Consider the following 22,132-nt stretch of genomic DNA (forward strand, 5'->3'; position numbering starts at 1 on the left):
CTGATTACCTTGAACATAATAACAAGCTAAGTGTTTAATATGTCCTATGAAGTCAAAATTGGGCACCATCATGTGGTGAAATTTGGAATTGCATCACATCCAATTTTGCCTGGGAACAAACAGATTAAATAAATCTTAGTTTTGAATAAGCCACTCCTTCTCAAACAAGTAAACTCTGCCCATTTCGCGCAGTAGATGTTCTGTTAATATCTAGTATTTATACAAAGTCATAATTTAAATTGCTTTCAACCTTCATTCATCGGTTCAACCAACATTACTCGCTCTTATTACCAACTTGTATTGATTTAACTAAGCGTTTAATACTTCCTATCAGGTCTCAAGGCAAGATTTGGCAAAATACAATTTCAGCAAATCCAATTTTGCCAGGGAACAAAAATAGATTAAATAAACTAAATAAGTCTTCTTCCCATTAAAAAAATCAGAAAAGTCTGTCTTGTAACCAGTCCTCTTCAAACAAGTAAAGTCTGCCCATTTTGTGCCGTAGATTTTGTGTCTATGCCTAGTATTTAAACAAAATCATAATTTAAACGACTTCTTTCCTTCATTCACTTTGGAAATTTGGAATTGCAGCAAATCGAATTTTGCCAGGGAACAAAAATAGATCAATTAAACTAAATAAGTCTTCTTCCCATTAAATAAATTAAAAAAGTCTGTCTTGTAACCAGTCCTTTTCAAACAAGTAAAGTCTGCCCATTTTGTGCCGTCGATTTTGTGTTAATGCCTAGTATTTATACAAAATCATAATTTAAAGGACTTCATTCCTTCATTCACTTTGGAAATTTGGAATTGCAGCACATCAAATTTTGCCTGGGAAGAAAAGTAGATTAAATAAATTTAATAAGTCTTACTACTTCCCATTAAATAAATTAAATACGTCTTACTTGTTCCCACTCCTTTTCAAAACAGTAGTTTAAAACGAGGGCCCTTCACTCAATCTTTAACCTCAACCCCGCACGTTGTGTTGTATCTGTGAATGTTGGTTGTGGCCAAATGATAGTTTTCTTTCATTCGTTTAGGTTCCAAGAAAACTTGATGTAACTCTACTTTTAACTGCCGTTTCAGATAAGCGGGTATTACGTCGCAGTCATGTGCCGCGGATATGACGTAATTGCCCGAACCTCCGCCAAAATTCAAATCTGTTGGCGCGATGGCCGTGAGCCACTGAGCAGCGACGATTATCAACGGAAATATCTTTATTTTCTGCTTGCAACTGGACCGTCTAGAGCACAGGTGTCAAACTCAAGGCCCGGGGGCCAGATACGGCCCGCCACATCATTTTATGTGGCCCGTGATGACAGATTGTGCATCAAATTCGTGTCATTACTAGAATTGCAAATTGTCTTCATTTTTAATAATATCTTTTTTTTTCAACATTTGACCAGTTTTTACTCGTCTGATTTGAAAACGAGTTATTTGTCAGTTTGTTTTGTACCTTTTACTGTATATAATACGAGATGCTCATACATTTATTTGTATACATATATACATAATGGCCCTCTGAAAGAAGCTATGAGTACATTGCGGCCCGTGAAAAAAAATGAGTTTGACACCCCTGGTCTAGAGCGTACACGGTAAGTAACACTCATTGTGTTTAAGGAGATTTACGTTTGTAATAGCAGAAGTGTAGCCGCGTTGCGTTGTACGTGTGAAAATTGGTCGAGGCGAAATGTTAATGTTTAATTTCATTCCTTTAGGTTCCACGGTGTTTGTTGGCTGCAAGTTTTCCACTGCAAGAAGAGGCTCGTATCATTGACCAGGAGCGAGCTACAATGGTGAGTAGCCATAACATTTATGTTAAACACTTCCTATTTCATGTCTAACAGTACTTGATTTAACAAATAACCATAAATAAATACAGTGTGGGCACTGAAGTTAACATATGTGATTATACTGCCTAATCTGTCACCGAGTAGATTGTTGCAAAGTAATATAAGATCCAAAGTTGTAATTCAGAATAGTTTTCAAAAGAAGGCCATTAGAATTATATACAAGTCTGATTACCCTGAACAAGCTATTAATTAAATCACAAATTCTTCAATTCAAAGATTTGGTAGATTATCAGACAAATAATGTCTAACAGTAATTGATTTAACACATCACGATAAGTAGATTGAGTGTGGGCACTCTCAAGTTAACATATATGATTATACTGCCTAATCTGTTACAGAGTATGTTGTTGCCAAGTAATGTAGAATAGATCCAAAGTTGTAATCCAGAATAGTTTTGAAGAGGCCATTAGAATAATAAACAAATCTGATTACCTTGAACATAATAACAAGCTAAGTGTTTAATATGTCCTATGAAGTCAAAATTGGGCACCATCATGTGGTGAAATTTGGAATTGCATCACATCCAATTTTGCCTGGGAACAAACAGATTAAATAAATCTTAGTTTTGAATAAGCCACTCCTTCTCAAACAAGTAAACTCTGCCCATTTCGCGCAGTAGATGTTCTGTTAATATCTAGTATTTATACAAAGTCATAATTTAAATTGCTTTCAACCTTCATTCATCGGTTCAACCAACATTACTCGCTCTTATTACCAACTTGTATTGATTTAACTAAGCGTTTAATACTTCCTATCAGGTCTCAAGGCAAGATTTGGCAAAATACAATTTCAGCAAATCCAATTTTGCCAGGGAACAAAAATAGATTAAATAAACTAAATAAGTCTTCTTCCCATTAAATAAATCAGAAAAGTCTGTCTTGTAATCAGTCCTCTTCAAACAAGTAAAGTCTGCCCATTTTGTGCCGTAGATTTTGTGTCTATGCCTAGTATTTAAACAAAATCATAATTTAAACGACTTCTTTCCTTCATTCACTTTGGAAATTTGGAATTGCAGCAAATCGAATTTTGCCAGGGAACAAAAATAGATCAATTAAACTAAATAAGTCTTCTTCCCATTAAATAAATTAAAAAAGTCTGTCTTGTAACCAGTCCTTTTCAAACAAGTAAAGTCTGCCCATTTTGTGCCGTCGATTTTGTGTTAATGCCTAGTATTTATACAAAATCATAATTTAAAGGACTTCATTCCTTCATTCACTTTGGAAATTTGGAATTGCAGCACATCAAATTTTGCCTGGGAAGAAAAGTAGATTAAATAAATTTAATAAGTCTTACTACTTCCCATTAAATAAATTAAATACGTCTTACTTGTTCCCACTCCTTTTCAAAAAAGTAGTTTAAAACGAGGTCCCTTCACTCAACCTTTAACCCTATTTATTCACCTTCTAGGCTAAGTGTTAAAGGCTAAGTGTTAAAGGCTAAGTGTTAAAGGCTAAGTGTTAAAGGCTAAGTGTTAGAGGCTAAGTGCCAGAGGCTAGGCGCCAGAGGCGAGTTTTTGTGGGCTGAAGTTTTAGTGGGGTTAGTGTGAATACAATCCAAAAGAATACAACAGAATACAATACAATAGAATAGAATACATAGATTAAATTCAATAGCTCTTACTACTTCCCATTAAATAAATTAAATACGTCTTACTTGTTCCCAATCCTTTTCAAAAAAGTAGTTTAAAACGAGGGCCCTTCACTCAACCTTTAACCTCAACCCCGCACGTCACATTGTGTTGTATCTGTGAATGTTGGTTGTGGCCAAATGATAGTTTTCTTTCATTCGTTTAGGTTCCACGGTGTTTGTTGGCTATGTTTTCCACTGTCAGAAGGATGAAAATACAAAGTACAACGCTTGGACGTGGGCGAAGACGTCACCGGTGAGTCCTTCCTTCCTATTTATTTACCTTCTAGATGCTAGAGGCTAAGTGTTAGAGGCTAAGTGTTAGAGGCTAAGTGTTAAAGGCAACACAATACGAACAACACAACACAATACGAACAACTCAACACAATATGAACAACACAATATGAACAACACAACAAAATACGAACAACACAACACATTACGAACAACACAACACAATACGAACAACACAACGATACTGCACTGAACAACACGATGCCGCACTGAGAAACACGATACCGCACTGAACAACACGATACCGCACTGAACAACACCATGCCGCACTGAACACCATGCCACACTGAACAACACCATCCCGCACTGAACAACACCATGCCGCACTAAATAACACCATGCCGCACTGAACAACACCATGCCTCACTGAACGACACCATGCCGCACTGAAAGACACCATGCCGCACTGAACGACACCATGCCGCACTGAAAGACACCATCCCGCACTGAACACCATGCCGCACTGAACAACACCATCCTGCACTGAACAACACCATCCCGCACTGAACAACACCATGCCGCACTGAACAACATTATGCCGCACTGAACATTATGCCGCACTGAACAACACCATGCCGCACTGAACAACACCATGCCGCACTGAACAACATTATGCCGCACTGAACAACACCATGCCGCACTGAACAACACCATGCCGCACTGAACAACACCATGCCGCACTGAACAACATTATGCCGCACTGAACAACACCATGCCGCACTGAACAACACCATCCTGCACTGAACAACACCATTCCGCATTGAACACCATGCCGCACTGAACAACACCATCCCGCACTGAACAACACCATCCCGCACTGAACAACACCATGCCGCACTGAACAACATTATGCCGCACTGAACAACATTATGCCGCACTGAACAACACCATGCCGCACTGAACAACACCTTGCCGCACTGAACAACACCATGCCGCACTGAACAACATTATAACGCACTGAACAACACCATCCCGCACTGAACAACACCATGCCGCACTAAACAACATTATGCCGCACTGAACAACATTATGCCGAAATGAACAACACCATGCCGCACTGAACAACACCATGCCGCACTGAACAACACCATGCCGCACTGAACAACACCATGCCGCACTGAACAACACGATCCCGCATTGAACACCATCCCGCACTGAACAACACCATCCTGCACTGAACAACACCATCCCGCACTGAACAACACCATGCCGCACTGAACAACATTATGCCGCACTGAACAACATTATGCCGCACTGAACAACACCATGCCGCACTGAACAACACCATGCCGCACTGAACAACACCATGCCGCAATGAACAACACCATCCCGCACTGAACAACACCATGCCGCACTGAACAACACCATGCCGCACTGAACAACACCATGCCGCACTGAACAACACCATGCCGCAATGAACAACACCATCCCGCACTGAACAACATTATGCCGCACTGAACAACATTATGCCGCACTGAACAACATTATGCCGCACTGAACAACATTATGCCGCACTGAACAACATTATGCCGCACTGAACAACATTATGCCGCACTGAACAACACCATGCCACACTGAACAACACCATGCCGCACTGAACAACACCATGCCGCACTGAACAACACCATGCCGCACTGAACAACACGATCCCGCATTGAACAACACCATGCCGCACTGAACACCATCCTGCACTGAACAACACCATCCCGCACTGAACAACACCATGCCGCACTGAAAAACATTATGCCGCACTGAACAACATTATGCCGCACTGAACAACACCATGCCGCACTGAACAACACCATGCCGCACTGAACAACACCATGCCGCAATGAACAACACCATCCCGCACTGAACAACACCATGCCGCACTGAACAACACCATGCCGCACTGAACAACACCATCCCGCACTGAACAACACCATGCCGCACTGAACAACACCATGCCGCACTGAACAACACCATGCCGCACTGAACAACATTACGCTGCACTGAACAACACCATGCCGCACTGAACAACACCATGCCGCACTGAACAACACCATGCCGCATTGAACAACACCATGCCGCATTGAACAACACCATGCCGCACTGAACAACACCATCCTGCACTGAACAACACCATGCCGCATTGAACAACACCATGCCGCACTGAACAACACCATCCTGCACTGAACAACACCATCCCGCACTGAACAACACCATCCCGCATTGAACAACACCATCCTGCACTGAACAACACCATGCCGCACTGAACAACACCATGCCGCACTGAACAACACCATTCCGCACTGAACAACACCATGCCCACTGAACAACACCATCCTGCACTGAACAACACCATCCCGCACTGAACAACACCATGCCGCATTGAACAACACCATCCTGCACTGAACAACACCATCCTGCACTGAACAACACCATGCCGCACTGAACAACACCATGCCGCACTGAACAACACCATGCCGCACAGAACAACACCATGCCGCACTGAACAACATTATGCCGCACTGAACAACATTATGTCGCACTGAACAACACCATGCCGCACTGAACAACACCATGCTGCACTGAACAACATTATGCCGCACTGAAAAACACCATGCCGCACTGAACAACACCATCCCGCACTGAACAACACCATGCCGCATTGAACAACACCATGCCGCACTGAACAACACCATGCTGCACTGAACAACACCACCCCGCACTGAACAACACGATCCCGCATTGAACAACACCATCCCGCACTGAACAACACCATGCCGCACTGAACAACACCATTCCGCACTGAACAACACCATGCCGCACTGAACAACACCATGCCGCACTGAACAACACCATGCCGCACTGAACAACACCATGCCGCACTGAACAACACCATGCCGCACTGAACAACACCATGCCGCACTGAACAACACCATCCCGCACTGAAAAACACCATGCCGCATTGAACAACACCATGCCGCACTGAACAACACCATCCTGCACTGAACAACACCATCCCGCACTGAACAACACCATGCCGCATTGAACAACACCATGCCGCACTGAAAAACACCATCCCGCACTGAACAACACCATGCCGCACTGAACAACACCATGCCGCACTGAACAACATTATGCCGCACTGACGCATTGAACAACACCATGCCGCACTGAACAACACCATCCTGCACTGAACAACACCATCCCGCACTGAACAACACCATGCCGCATTGAACAACACCATGCCGCACTGAACAACACCATCCCGCACTGAACAACACCATGCCGCACTGAACAACATTATGGCGCACTGGACAACATTATGCCGCACTGAACAACACCATGCCGCACTGAACAACACCATGCCGCACTGAACAACACCATGCCGCACTGAACAACACCATGCCGCACTGAACAACATTATGCCGCACTGAACAACACCATGCCGCACTGAACAACACCATGCCGCACTGAACAACACGATCCCGCATTGAACAACACCATCCTGCACTGAACAACACCATGCCGCACTGAACAACACCATGCCGCACTGAACAACACCATTCCGCACTGAACAACACCATGCCGCACTGAACAACACCATCCCGCACTGAACAACACCATCCCGCACTGAACAACACCATGCCGCATTGAACAACACCATGCCGCACTGAACAACACCATCCTGCACTGAACAACACCATGCCGCACTGAACAACACCATGCCGCACTGAACAACACCATGCCGCACTGAACAACATTATGCCGCACTGAACAACATTATGCCGCACTAAACAACATTATGTCGCACTGAACAACACCATGCCGCACTGAACAACACCATGCCGCACTGAACAACATTATGCCGCACTGAACAACACCATCCCGCAGTGAACAACACCATGCCGCATTGAACAACACCATGCCGCACTGAACAACACCATGCTGCACTGAACAACATTATGCTGCACTGAACAACACGATCCTGCATTGAACAACACCATGCCGCACTGAACAACACCATGCCGCACTGAACAACACCATGCCGCACTGAACAACATTATGCCGCACTGAACAACACCATGCCGCACTGAACAACACCATGCCGCACTGAACAACACCATGCCGCACTGAACAACACCATGCCGCAATGAACAACACCATCCCGCACTGAACAACACCATGCCGCATTGAACAACACCATGCCGCACTGAACAACACCATCCCGCACTGAACAACACCACCCCGCACAGAACAACACGATCCCGCATTGAACAACACCATCCCGGACTGAACAACACCATGCTGCACTGAACAACACCATTCCGCACTGAACAACACCATGCCGCACTGAACAACACCATGCCGCACTGAACAACACCATGCCGCACTGAACAACACCATGCCGCACTGAACAACATTATGCCGCACTGAACAACACCATGCCGCACTGAACAACACCATCCCGCACTGAACAACACCATGCCGCATTGAACACCATGCCGCACTGAACAACACCATCCTGCACTGAACAACACCATCCCGCACTGAACAACACCATGCCGCACTGAACGACATTATGGCGCACTGAACAACATTATGCCGCACTGAACAACACCATGCCGCACTGAACAACACCATGCCGCACTGAACAACACCATGCCGCACTGAACAACATTATGCCGCACTGAACAACATTATGCCGCACTGAACAACACCATGCCGCACTGAACAACACCATGCCTTACTGAACAACACCATGCCGCACTGAACAACACGACGTCGCACTGAACAACACGACGCCGCACAGAACAACACGACGCCGCACAGAATAACACAATACCGCACAGAACAACACAATACCGCACAAACAGTTTTAGATAATATTATGTCGCAGTCATGTGACGCGGACTTGACGTCAATAGGCGGAACTCACGGCAAAATTATAATCCGTGGGCGTGGCTTGCAACAGGAAGTAGGAAAGCGGCAATTCTGGCAAACAAGACACAGCGGTTAGTAACACAAATATTTTTGTTTTCAGCTTGCAACTTGACCGTCTAGAGCGTACAAGGTAATTACAACTGTTTTTTTTTTAGCCCTGAAAAGCGAGGGAGTTTGGCGTTTGGGAGGAATGTCGAACTCGGCGTCTGCTTCCAGCCACAGACGCCAAATTTCGACGATTATTTCGACTGGTCAACGGTTGTAAATTATTGCGTTGACTAAAAACTTTATTTAACTCTACTCTTAACTTTGCCGTTTCAGATATGCGGGTATTACACCGCGGAAATGACGTCAATAGGCTGAACTCTCGCCAAAATTCAAATCTGTGGGCGCAATGGCCTTGAGCGAGACACCGGATACAAACACGACGATTATCAACAGAAATATCTTTATTTTCTGCTTGCAAGTGGACCGTCTAGAGCGTACACGGTAAGTACAACTCATTGTGTTTAAAAAGATTTACGTTTGTGTAGTTTGCGTTGCGTTGTATCTGTGAATGTTGGTTGAGGCTAAATGTTAATGTTTAATTTCATTCCTTTAGGTTCCACGGTGTTTGTTGGCTGTATGTTTTCCACTGCAAGAAGAGGCTCGTATCATTGACCAGCAGGAGCTACAATGGTGAGTACCCCTTTCGTCTTCCATTTATGTTAAACACTTCCTATTTCATGTCTAACAGTACTCGATTTAACAAATAACCATAAATAAATACAGTGTGGGCAGTCACGTTAACATATGTGATTATCCTGCCTAATATGTTTATCACAAATATGTCACTAATCACTAATATGTTTATTTGTTTATCACAACACCTTTGGACCTTCAGCAATCGATTATTTCCCTTCATCTACATAGAGACAGAACGATGGTGTCTTAAACATCTCATTCATTTCACCAAATAACTTCACGCAGGTGGATAACGGCCGTCTCGGTCACGCTATGTTGCGTGATGCAGTTTTGAAGAACCAAATGCATTTATTCAATGAATAAGTCAAGCTAGTTCTATGTTTATGATGTTGTAAGTTACGGTACCGATTGAAGTTGAGTTCGAAGCCAGTGGAAAACAGCGCTGCGTTTGTGCTCTCCAGGTACAAATGTTGTGATCTCTGACTGACGACCGGGCGAGACTCGAGTAAGAGATGTCCAAACGAGCTCCGGCAGGGCGGGCCAAGGCGGAGCGAACGGACGCCCTTCAGGCCGCCAATGACGAGCTGAGAACCAAACTGATGGACGTCCAGTTAGAACTTCAGCAGGAGAAGAACAAGGTGAAAACCTCAACAGACAGACACTGCCTGCCTCCCTGCCTGCCTCCCTGCCTGCCTCCCTCCCTCCCTCCCAGTTTTCCCGATGTAGATTAGACATGCGTGTGCCATGACTGTGTCAGCCTACATCAACAAATGCACCGAGGACGTCAGCACCACTAAGAATATCATCACCCGGGGCAACCAACGACCCTGGATGACTGAGGAGGTACGTCAAACGCTACGAGCGCGGAACTCTGCCTTCAAGTCTGGCGACAAGGAGACACTGAGGACAGCGAGAGCCAACTTGAACCGTGCCATCAGGATAGCGAAGCGAGACCGCAGTCGAAAATTTCAGGATCGTTTCCACGACGTCAAAAACATCAGGAGTATGTGGCAAGGCATACGGGCGATTACAGACTACAACTCACTCTCCCCCCCCCCCGGTGGGTGTAGTTGATGCTGACTTTCTAAATGGTCTAAATAACTTCTTTGGGAGGTTCGAGGCACTAAACGGCACTCCAGCAGTTAAAACTGTCCCCCATCAGGAAGAGGAGGTACTCTGCCTTGACTCCGCCGATGTGTTGAAGACCCTGAGGAGAGTCAACCCCTGTAAGGCCCCTGGCCCCGACAACATTCCTGGGCGTGTGTTCAGGGAATGTGCAAGTCATCTGGCTGGGGTCATCACAGACATTTTTAACACCTCGCTGGGCCAAGCCACAGTGCCGGCGTGCTTTAAGACTGCCTCCATCATTCCGGTGCCGAAGAAACCTCAAATCACCTCATTTAATGATTACCGGCCTGTTGCACTGACTCCGGTTATGATGAAGTGCTTCGAAAGGCTGCTTAAAGGTCACATCGTTTCCAGACTCCCCCTATTATTTGACCCGTTCCAGTTTGCCGACCGGCAAAACCGCTCCACTCAGGACGCCATCTCCTCCGTTCTTCACCTGAGCCTGGCTCACCTGGAGGAGAAGAACACCCATGTGCGGAGGCTGTTCCTGGACTTCAGCTCAGCGTTTAACACCATCATCCCACAGCATCTGGTAGGAAAATTGGAACACCTGGGCTTCAACACCCCCCTTCGCAACTGGCTGCTAGACTTCCTCAGCAACAGACCTCAGTCAGTCCGGGTCGGACAGAACACCTCTGATGTCATCACACTCAGCACAGGCTCCCTTCAGGGCTGCGTCCTGAGCCCCCTGCTGTTCACCCTGATGACACACGACTGCGTCCTCAGGTTCACCACCAATCACATCGTGAAGTCAGCAGACGACACAACGGTGGTGGGGCTCATCAGAGACAACAACGACCTGGACTACAGAGAGGAGGTGGAGCAGCTGGTGGGCTGGTGCAGAGAAAACAGCCTGATCCTGAATGAGGAGAAGATGAAGGAGATCATCGTCGACTTCAGGAAAAAACAGCCTCACCACGCTCCACTGATCATCAACAGCTCAGCTGTGGAGGTGGTCAGCACCACCAAATTCCTGGGGGTCCACATCACAGAAGACCTCACCTGGACTATGAACACTACGGCACTGGTCAAGAGGGCACAGAAGCGCTTGTACTTACAGCGGAGGATGAGGAGAGCCCACCTGCCCCCACCCATCATGAGGACGTTCTACAGGAGCACCATAGAGAGCATTCTGACAAGCTGTCTCTCTGTGTGGTGTGGAGGCTGCACCGCCTCCGATTGGAAGAACGTGAGGAGAGTGGTGAGGACAGCAGAGAGGATCATAGGGGCTCCTCTTCCCTCCATTCAGGACATTTCATCTCAGCGCTGCATGTCCCGTGCCCGTAACATCATCAATGACCCATCACACCCCCACCATGGACTGTTCTCCCTGCTGCCCTCTGGGAAGAGGTTTGCAGCATCCGCTGCAGGTCCACCAGGTTCTGCAACAGCTTTTTCCCTGCTGTCATCAGACTGTTGAACACTAGAACTGTTGAGCTCTAAACTGAACTCTGCATCACACATTCACAGAACTGTACTTTATGACACTACGGACCTCTATCTTGCACTACCAACTTTACTGAACTTGTATAAACCCTTTAAATAGAAGTTTAATACATGGTTTAGCATTCCTCTGCACACTCTTGAATACTGTTTTGCCTACTTGCACTATTGCATAATTATCACTGCTGCACTTTATACTTATTTTTAATATATATATATATATATATATAGTATATGTATATATATATATTTTCATAGGATATGTTACTTCTATTCAACTGCAATATCACTACTTTGTTGTAAGACGTATGCAACGGAATTTCGTTTTGTATGCACCATGTGCAGACAAGATGACAATAAAGTTTGTCTAAGTCTAAGTCTAAGTCATGTCAGGTCAGCTGTCTGGAGAGAGAGAGAAGTCAGGACCTGCGGGCGGAGCACCACCGTGCCACCGCCGCCATGACGGAACTCAAAAGCAAACTCCATGAGGAGAAGCAGAAAGAGTTAGCCATTACCAGGGAGACATTACTGCGGCAGCATGAAATGGAGCTGATGAGAGTGATCAAAATCAAAGATGGAGAGATCCAGCGACTGAATGCCTTGGTCCTCAGCCTGAGGGACGGCTCCATGGACAAGGTGATCCGCTCTATCCGTGTCTGACTATCCGCACGCCACGTCGGGCTTCGATGCGGCCGCTACCGTATTGTGTAGCTTGTCCCCAGTAAGCGTCGCGGCGCTCCGTTGCGGTCTCAACGGCCCGGTGTGGCGCAATGTCTGCTCAGGTGAGGAGGGGGGGCGCTTTGCTGGCGGAGGTGGAGGAGACGCGGCGGTGTCGGGAGACCGAGCGGTGTCGCCTCCACCAGGAGCGCGGAAGAAGCCCTGGCAGCGGCCCAGCAGGCCTGGCAGTCCCGAGCGGCCGAGCTCCGATCGGCTCATCACCAGCATCGGGAGGAGCTGAGCCGAACCAAGAGAGACTGCGAGAGGGAGATCCGCCGACTGGTAGGACTGATCAGATGCGCGGTGCGTGGCTATGTTCCCAATTTCGTTGTATACCTGCAGTGCAATGACACCTAAGGCATTCTATTCTATTCTATTTCACAAGAAGAAAATGTCCGGTTGCTCGCTTCGCTTTTGTCACAGCAAAGGTGTTCTAGTCGATTCAAGAAAAAAAATTGGCCGGTTGCTCTCTTTGTTTTTGTCACAATTCTGGCAAATGAGTTTGCCCGCCTGCCTGAGCGCTCCCCGTTTGTACATCCAGACGGATGAGATCAAGCTGAAAGACAGAGCGGTTAGTGTTTTGGATGAAGCCCTGGGGCCGGCCACGTCCACCGCCTTCAGCTGCAGACTCAGGCTGCCGAGCAGCAGATCGCTGCCCTGAGGGATTCCCAAAGGGCGGGCCTAAACTACCCTGGAAGTGGGGTCAACGCCGCTACTAGCAATCCTCTTCATTGCGTAAGCCACCTCATCACACACTTGCAGTACGCATGACTTAGTTCGTTGCTGGAGGAAGGTAGCACAAAAACAGTTTTGAACTTTGAACGAGTGCTTGTGTGTGTGTGTTGCGGGGCGTTTTCAGTCTCAGGATGATCGGGACACGCGACGGTTTCATCTGAAAATCGCTGAGCTCAGCGCAGTCATCAGGAAACTGGAGGATCGAAACGCCCTGCTTTCTGAAGAGCGCAATGAACTGGTAATTTATTGACGGCACGCTTGAAGGTTTGCGCTACGTTTGATGCGCGCCATCCAGCGAGGCACCCATTGCGCTTGCTTATTAGTTGAGCGGCGCGGTGAGTCGGTTGCCTGGTAGATGTCTTTTATTGGGAGCCAAAGCCACGATTCCGTTCAAACCGATGCAAAAGGAATGGATACGTTCTGGCCCGCGTGTTGTGCGTCTTTCACATCCCGCACTTCATGCTTGCAGCTAAAGGGACTGAGAGAAACAGAAAGCCAGTTTCTGCCACTCCTGTACAAAAACAAACGCCTGAGCAGGAAGAATGAAGAACTCTCGCTGGTGCTGTGTCGCCTTGAAAACAAAGTGCGCTTTGTCACCCAGGAGAACGAGGAGATGGCAAGCTTGGTAAGTCGACGCGGACAACGGCGGCGTGCCAACAGAGTCCACTGCATTTGTGTTCCACAGAGAAGGCCTAGTTCGCTCAATGACCTGGACCGCGGTTGCGGCCAGCAGGACGGTGAAATGGAGTTCCTTCAAGTTGTGGAGCAGCGGCACATCATCGACGACTTGTCCAAGGTCTTCAGGCAGGCGACTCGGTGCACGTACGGCAGCGCCGCGCTCGCTCGCTGTCGCCAGGAAACCTTTTCCGTCCAAAGCTTGGCCGGCGGCCGCCATCCAAAAAATTGGCCCCTTAAATTCCGACCTTTCAAGCAGGAGCATTGTGCGCACGCGTTTGAACACGCTTTAGACTTGTTTTGCCGTTTTCAGCAGCTCAAAGCTCCCGTTTTGTCAGCGCCTTTGCCACTCGCTGTGCGCTGAAAACGACGGACTTGCCCGGCTGCTCAGCCCGTCAACCATGAGCCGCGAGCGCGACGTCATTGTCCGTAGGCAGCTAGTGGCAAAATGCACCCTGTTAGAGTTGCGCTCGCTCCAACTTATTTTGCAAGAACCACACGGGAGACAAGTAAGTTCTTTTGGACACCTGCAGGTGGAGAGTCCATCCGTTGTACGAATGAAGTCTGACTCTCGGCTCCTGCACGAGCATTTTAATTAAGAGAAACAGGGTGGGTGTAAGAGTGGATTGAATAGAGGAAGCCCTTGACCTCTAGTCAAAACATAGCAAGGGGTGTTTTACGACTTTGTGTAGGAAGGGATAAGCGATAGGGATAAATAAGGGATAAATAATATTATTTATTACAGGTCGCAGTCAAAGTCAAAGCAACACAATGATACGATAAAGATAATCTGGAAAACCCTGACACACCCTGTAGTTGTCACTTTTGGAAAAGACGAGCGTCCCTCCAATCATCGCCGGTGACGTGTTTTTCAGGCTCTGGAGACAGGAGCTCATGTCAGAAATGTCATTGTGAGTCGCGTTTGTTTCTGCGCCGGAGCCGTTCGTTCCCTTTGCATCCAAAGAATCTCAAAGGCGGATTATTTGTGTCGACAGGAGAGAGATTTGCTGCTACGATACCGACGTCGAGAATCTCTGAGGAGGAACAAAGCGTGAGGTCCTGCAAGGTGAGTCTGTTTGTTTGCGGCTGCTTGGTGTTGCGCAAGATGAAATGGCCTTTTTCTCGCTATCGTTCCTCTCGTCGATTCATCGTGAGGTGTCGCTTCAGTTTGTTCAGAGCGATGTTTGCTTCCGCGCCCGCAGGTCATCGAAACATTTTACGGCTACGACGAAGACGTGTTGGTGGACTCGGACGGATCGTCCTTGTCTTTTCACACCGACAGAACCCCCGACACGGAACCCGAAGAGGTAGCCCGCCATTTCTGCCAGCGTATTGGCACCAAACATTCCTCTTCAGCCTGGAATCGGACTCGTCTTTGCGTCGCGGGTGCTTTGTCGCCAGTCTGACTGATTCTGGTACTAGTGCTGTGTTGCATTGGTGTGTGCATGAAGAGGCGGAGCTTCGCTACCGCCAGCTGACGCAAGAATATCAAGCGCTGCAACGAGCCTACGCTCTGCTAGCCCAGACCAGCGAAGGGGACTACGACGCCGAGAAGGAGATCAAGGTGGCGCCCCTTCCCGCAACCCCCGGCCGGGTCGCAGCCTCCCCGTTCTCACCCAGCCTCGGGTGTTCTCTGGTCTGAAAGGAGGAGGAGGAGCCTCCCTCCTCCTCCTTTCAGACCAGAGAAAAGCTGATGGTAGAAATGGGTCACTATCAAAGCAGAGTAGCAGATCTGGAGTCAGTGCTGAAGCAACAAGGACAGGTAAGCTCATCAATGAGCACACCTTTTTCTCAGACAAAATAGCTACATTCTTCAGTCACTCATCCGTCTGGCATTACTGGACCAACCCCCCGAACGTGGCTGGGAAAATGCGGAGAAAAGCAAATGTCATTTTCCAGTCAACCAAAGAATTTGTGGATGAAAATGACACAACATTCCAAAGCTGTCCACGCGTTTGTCTCTTCTAGAATGTCAAGTGGGTGGAGGAGAAGCAGCTGCTGCGTCAGAGCAATCAGCAGTTGGCCGAAAAGGTGACGGAAAGAAAGGCGCTGGGCGGAGTCGCTTGGCGTCACACCTGTCGGGAAGCCCCGCAGATGAGGTCTGACTGTCTTTTCAGGTCAGGCGGATGGAGGCGGAAGAAGCGCGTCTGAAAGAGCACATCCAGGATATCCGAGACCAAAACGAACTGCTTGAGTTCCGCATCCTGGAGCTGGAGGTGGGAAGACTCGCACAAGCGTGTTGAGGCCAGAGATGTGACGGACGGACGGACGGACGGACGGACGGATGCATGCCTCTGCCTTTCAGGAGAGGGAGTGGCGCTCCCCCGTCTTGAAGTTTCTGCAAGTCCGTTTCCCAGACGGCCTCAGCCCTTTGCAGATCTACTGCGAGGCCGAGGGCGTGAGCGTACGTAAGGCGTCCCTCGCAACCCTAACCTTAACCCGAGGTCCCAGAACACCTTACATTGCTCCTTGCGCCTTTCCCCCGGACATCGTCATCAGTGATCTGATGAAGAAGCTGGACATCCTGGGCTATAACGCCGTAAGTGTATGTCGAACTCCTTATGTTCGCACTCCACGAGACTCGGCGGCTCAAATGTGACTTTTGGAAGGCTTTGCGCTGAAAGAAGCTTGTTGACGCTGTGCCTTTGGGCTCTTGCAGAATCTCACCAACGAGGAGCAGGTGGTCGTGATTCACGCCAGGACCCTTCTCACCCTAGCCGAGAAGGTAACGCGCACGTCCACGCACGCTCTCGCATTCTGCTTATGTGACAGCAGCCTTTCCTCAGTGGTTAGAATACATCAAAGTGACCAAGTCAGCACTTCAACAGAAGATGTTGGACATTGAAAGTGAGAAGGTAGACAGACACGCGACATCAGCCAAGGGGAACTCCGGCAATGTGCCCCAACAATTCTGACCTTGAGCTGTGCTAGGATATGTTCTGCAAGCAGAAGGGCTACCTGGATGAAGAGTTGGACTTCAGGAAGTGTTCCATGGACCAGGCTCATAAGGTAAGCCGCCCTCAAATCTCCCGCCGGACCACTGATGGACGAGGATTGCGGCCCAGAGGATCCTGGAGCTGGAGGCCATGTTGTACGAGGCGCTACCGCAGCGGGACTGCCCCGCCACGGACGGCGAAAAAGCCAGCCACGCTGGCGTGAATGACGTGCTGACGGCGGATCAGAGAGAAGAGCTTAGGAGCGCCGTGGACCAATGGAAGCGAGCCCTGATGTGCGAGTTGAGGGAGCGCGACGCTTGCATCCTCCAAGAGAGAATGGATCTGCTGCACAGCGCGCAACAGGTAAGGGCCCAAAGCCAGCCCGGCACTTACTTGCACGCTTACTGGCTTTTGAATGCCACTTTCCATTTGTCCGTCCTAGAGGAACAAAGAGCTGAAAGAATTCATCGAAGCTCAGAAGAGACAAATCAAACAATTGGAGGAGAAGTTTCTGTTTCTCTTTCTATTCTTCTCCTTGGCCTTCATTCTGTGGCCCTAACACCAGCTGGTGAGTGAGCTCCAGCGGCACCGCACTCGACACCTCCGATACACTGCCAGCCGGTCTCAGACGTTGGCAGACGCTCCGATGCCAACGTATACCCCCCGCCACGGTGACAGAGGCACCGCGTCACACCGGCGCTCATCCAATCAGAAGGCAGGAAAAGCACATTCACATGCAGGGCACTTTTGAACCAGAAGAGAGCGCCACAAAAAACGGTTGTTGCCCCAAACGCGCACTAAAAAGGGTCAGAATAACAAGAGTCCCACTGGCCAGCCGGGGCCACCCGTCCAGCTGTTTCTTCAGGGGGGAAAAAAATTGGAGTCACCGGTGAGTACATTTTGCATTTAGCTCTGCTTTTCTGCTTCTGTCTTCAAGTGTGTGGCATCCTGCGATCAAAGATTCAGCCAACCCCAAAGCGGTTGACCTCAACGTCCCACCACCATGCCTACCAGAGCAGGTGACGTGATGCTTTGGACATCCTTCCGTCTCAGATGCCCAAAAGTACTCTTTGCCACATCTGCGGCAATACGGTGTCTTTTCAAAGGTGCAAATAAATCCAGCGTGGGCGGAACACGCACGTCTTCGGTTTTTCCCGCTTTGTTTGTGTGACAGCTGTTGTGAAAATTTTATACAAATAAAGTTGTATAGTACAGGTTTGGCCAAGCCGCAAGTCCCGAACCGCATGCGGCTCTTTTATGTTCATATCAACATTTGTGTGTGTGTGTGGGGGGGGGGTTGTGCGTGTTGGCTTCACTTGAGTTCAATTTGGTATTTTGGTCAAAAGCGCATGTGGTGAAATTCCACAAAGTAGGATGGGCAAACACATTTCTTTAAACTATGAGTGTCAATTGGGCTCTCGAAATGGCAGGGAAAAGATGCACAGCAAAACGAAAATACGTAGATGAACACAGGACGTTTTAATCAGAGTGGGAAAGTTTCTATTTTTTGTTGAACGTGATGGCAAACCATTCTGCCTGATATGTCAGACCTCAGCGCATTTCAAAGATTCAAATCTTCAGCGCCATGCACTTCAGCTCACTCCATGCTAACATTGATCAGGCGTCGAACCCGCAACATCATGCTTAAGAGGTGGCCATGCTAACCAGTGCGCCATTATGTCAACGCATGATAACTAAGTCTACATGCATTTTGTTGATTATTATGAAACACAAGTGGGGGGCTCGTTTCAAGCCGGTTTTGCAGGGGCGCCGGTTCAGTTTGGACGAGGGATAGGATCTATTTTTGCAAAATTATTTCGTTTCGTGATGCCTTTGTTTAAAAACGGGTTTAACTTGGCGAAGCCGCATCTTCAAGCCGCCGCTAAAAACATAGCAACGGATGTAGCGGGGCGCGTCATTCAAAGAATCCACCAGAAACAAGGCCCCGAGCAAGAAGGTTCCGGGCTTGCTGTATTGTCACGTGGGACGACCCATCCTGGGGGGCGGAGAAAAAGGAGCGTTAAAAGGAAAAGACGCTCCACCGGTCTCAGACCAGTTGTCAGGAAAAAGCGGAGAAGACGCAAGACAGATATTTTCTCTTAAAAATGGCCCTTCTACATTTCAAGAGCCACGAGGCGACGCTATCAAGTCTCGATTTGTTTACGGCTCCCATGACCCAATTCTCCATAGATGATAGCTCATATGTCGAATTCCACCCTCTGGCCGCGATTGTGGACCAGGGGCCCATAGAGTTTTTTATACCCGGGGACGGCTCAAAATATTTAGATTTATCCGACACTTTACTACATCTCCGTGCAAAGGTGATGCGTAGGGATGGGACAAATATTCCACCTCAAGAACAAGTTGGCATCGTGAATTTTCCTATAAACACAATTTTTAGTCAATTAGATATTTCGTTGGGTGGGCGGTTAATCTCACAATCTAGTGCCATGCACGCATACAGATCCATCATCGAGTTGCTGTTAAACTTTTCAAACGATTCTTTGGAGTCACAATTCACAGCAGGAATGTTCGCAAAAGACAGTAGGGGGCGTATGGACGCGATTTCTTTCGAAGAGGGCGTGGCTAACGCTGGTTTTGTGCGGCGCGCACAGCAGATTGCCGGCTCACGTGAATTTCATCTTATGGGACCGCTTCATGGAGATATTTTCTTCTCCGAACGCCATCTATTGAATAATGTGGATCTACGCCTAAAGTTAACTAGAGCTTCTGATGATTTCTGTCTCATGAGCGCTCCAGACAGCGATTCGTGTCTCAAAATACTAGGAGCATCCTTATTTGTAAAAAAAGTATCAATTTCACCGGCTATAGCAATAGGTCACGCCGCCGCATTACAGAAAGGTAACGCCCTCTATCCGCTGACTCGCGTGAACATGAAGACCTGCAACATACCACAAAACTCACGAATTTGTCATCAGGATAATCTATTCCTCAGACATATCCCCAAGCAAATTGTAATAGCGCTCGTAAACCACAACAGTTTCATGGGACGGAGAGATTTAAACCCGTTTAATTTTTTGCATTATAACATAGAGTATTTAGCTCTCAGCCACGAAGGTCGACAAATACCTGCCAAAGCTTTTCAGCCCAATTTCGAAGCTGGGATATGTACACGTGAATTTCATAATTTATACACAGCAACAGGGCGTTTTCTGAAAGATCTACCTCTTTGTATCGATCAACAGGATTTTAGTCAGGGCTACTCACTTTTTGTTTTCAATTTAAGTCAGGTAGATGATTCCGGGGCTTTGTCACCTGTGAATAGCGGGGTCCTGAGACTCGATTTGCGCTTCAGAACCCCAATACCACACACAGCCACTCTTATTGTATACGCTGCATACGATTCGCTTATCGAGATTAATGCTAAGAGGGAAGCATTGATGGACTATTATTAACGCTATGAACGGTCGTGAATTGGACATGATTATGACCCGGATGCAGAGAACATTATTTGGAGGTGTTTTCGCATCGGATGAGTTAGCTGACGTCAGAGACCCGCCTCCAACATATTACATCGTCAACACGCATCCAAGACATTTACCCGGTGAGCACTGGCTCGCTTTGACTTTAGAATCGGACGGCTCGGCCACATTCTTTGATCCTTTTGGTCTGCCACCGGACAGCCTGTACTACCCATCGAGTATATACAGATTTCTGAAGAAGCATTCTAAACGGGTTGACTATCAGAACGGGCAGTTGCAACACGAGCTCACAGACACCTGCGGTCAACATTGTGTGTATTATCTAAGTCAACGTGGGCGGGGCCTCACCTATCGCGAAGTGCTGACTCATTATAATTCGGATCCTCTCCATAACGACGCCATGGTTAGTGAGTTTGTCAAAAAATGTCGAAGGCCAGACCGGATGTGCGGCGGGCAAACATCATGTTCATTGCATAAATTTAAAAAATGTCATTGTCTGAAACCGTGTTAATGTTTTATAAAAATATCTTTTATTCAATAAACATTGTTAAAGAGAGTTACAGAGTCATGTTTTTTTTTTCACTAACAACACTAGAGTATCATCTAATAACTAACCCATTTTAGTATCGGCGATGTCCTTTTTCTTTTTTTTTTTTATTCATCACGTTTACATCTTCTACATAAGAAACATCCCCATCTTCACCTGTAGCGTATTTCAAACATTTAAAATCTGCGCGAGCCAAGGGGTTGGAGATGCTTGTTTCCGGCAAGTTTAATCGGGCTAGCGTCTGGAGAAATTCACCCCACCCTACCGGTTTCTCGTTGATTTTTTTCCCACTCGCACGCAAATGTCTCAACAGATCGCTCACATGGGAGCCTTTGATAGTTTTCCCTCTAAAAATAAATTCACTTAACAGCGTCCAGCTTACATCTTCTGCCGACAGTCTTTTCAGCACATAGTTGGCATTGCGCCGGAAACGTGGACCTATGGCATCCAAGATATCCTCATAGCGTCTACTTGTCACCTCGATTGTGGTCTCATCTCCGGTCTTTCTTTCTCCCTCCTCATTGGCTTCGTTGCGAATCGTAATAGGAATTTGCTCGGAGTCTTTTTGTTTGACCAGCCCTAAGTAACGCTGCAATAAGGTCTGATAAATTTTGATCTTTTCATATTGATTTAAATTTTAATTATCCAAAACTTGTTTCATCTCTTCATCCAAAGAATGCTCTGCTGTATCACGGATGGTCGGAGCGGGTCGATTCAGCCTCTCGAACTGATAAAGTGAAATCAGGAACATTTTCTGAGCCGTTTTGGTTATTTCTTTATGCGCAGTGGTCAACTCGGCACTCTCTAGCTGCCAAGGACACTTTTTACTATGCACACCCAACCAGAGTGACGGGAGGAGCACATTTCAGAAAACGTGCTCAGCTCGTCGAGAAAATGCGATTTAAGCAATAAAATTAAAAATGCACCTAAAACCTAAACCAAACGTTGCAGGTGGTTATTTCTTCATGCACAGTGGTCAACGCGGCACTCTCTAGCTGCCAAGAGCACTTTTTACTATGCGCGCCCAACCAGAGCGACGGGAGGAGCACATTTCAGAAAACGTGCTCAGCTCGTCGAGAAAATGCGATTTAAGTAATAAAATTAAAAATGCACCTGAAACTTAAA

At 47.4% G+C, this 22,132-nt stretch overlaps 1 protein-coding gene and 3 long non-coding RNA genes across 5 annotated transcripts; all 4 read left to right on the forward strand.

Annotated features, from left to right (window-relative positions):
* The first annotated feature begins 731 nt into the window (after positions 1 to 731).
* On the forward strand, positions 732 to 21,931 carry LOC148390169 (uncharacterized). 2 transcript variants are annotated; one of them, XR_015861801.1, is made up of 3 exons: positions 732 to 1,793; positions 3,644 to 3,732; positions 21,794 to 21,931. It is a non-coding gene; the product is annotated as an uncharacterized LOC148390169 (long non-coding RNA). The 2 variants fall into 2 exon arrangements; XR_015861802.1 differs by lacking the exon at positions 21,794 to 21,931 and adding an exon at positions 8,800 to 9,184.
* Positions 12,741 to 13,796, forward strand: LOC148390170 (uncharacterized). The gene is made up of 3 exons (XR_015861810.1): positions 12,741 to 12,953; positions 13,213 to 13,406; positions 13,531 to 13,796. It is a non-coding gene; the product is annotated as an uncharacterized LOC148390170 (long non-coding RNA).
* On the forward strand, positions 15,061 to 15,683 carry LOC148390171 (uncharacterized). Its single transcript, XR_015861809.1, has 3 exons — positions 15,061 to 15,147; positions 15,284 to 15,388; positions 15,533 to 15,683. It is a non-coding gene; the product is annotated as an uncharacterized LOC148390171 (long non-coding RNA).
* LOC148390172 (janus kinase and microtubule-interacting protein 3-like) lies at positions 15,770 to 18,180 on the forward strand. The gene is made up of 8 exons (XM_088392471.1): positions 15,770 to 15,843; positions 16,050 to 16,112; positions 16,199 to 16,297; positions 16,387 to 16,620; positions 16,741 to 16,806; positions 16,868 to 16,936; positions 17,013 to 17,380; positions 17,460 to 18,180. The coding sequence occupies exons 1-7, from the start codon at positions 15,775 to 15,777 to the stop codon at positions 17,238 to 17,240; spliced, it is 828 nt and encodes a 275-aa protein (XP_088248597.1). The 5' UTR covers positions 15,770 to 15,774; the 3' UTR covers positions 17,241 to 17,380; positions 17,460 to 18,180.
* Positions 21,932 to 22,132: the final 201 nt, after the last annotated feature.

The sequence above is a fragment of the Syngnathus floridae genome, chromosome 12 (assembly GCF_059516105.1).
Source record: "Syngnathus floridae isolate MCC-2025c chromosome 12, RoL_Sflo_1.0, whole genome shotgun sequence".
NCBI lineage: Eukaryota > Metazoa > Chordata > Actinopteri > Syngnathiformes > Syngnathidae > Syngnathus > Syngnathus floridae.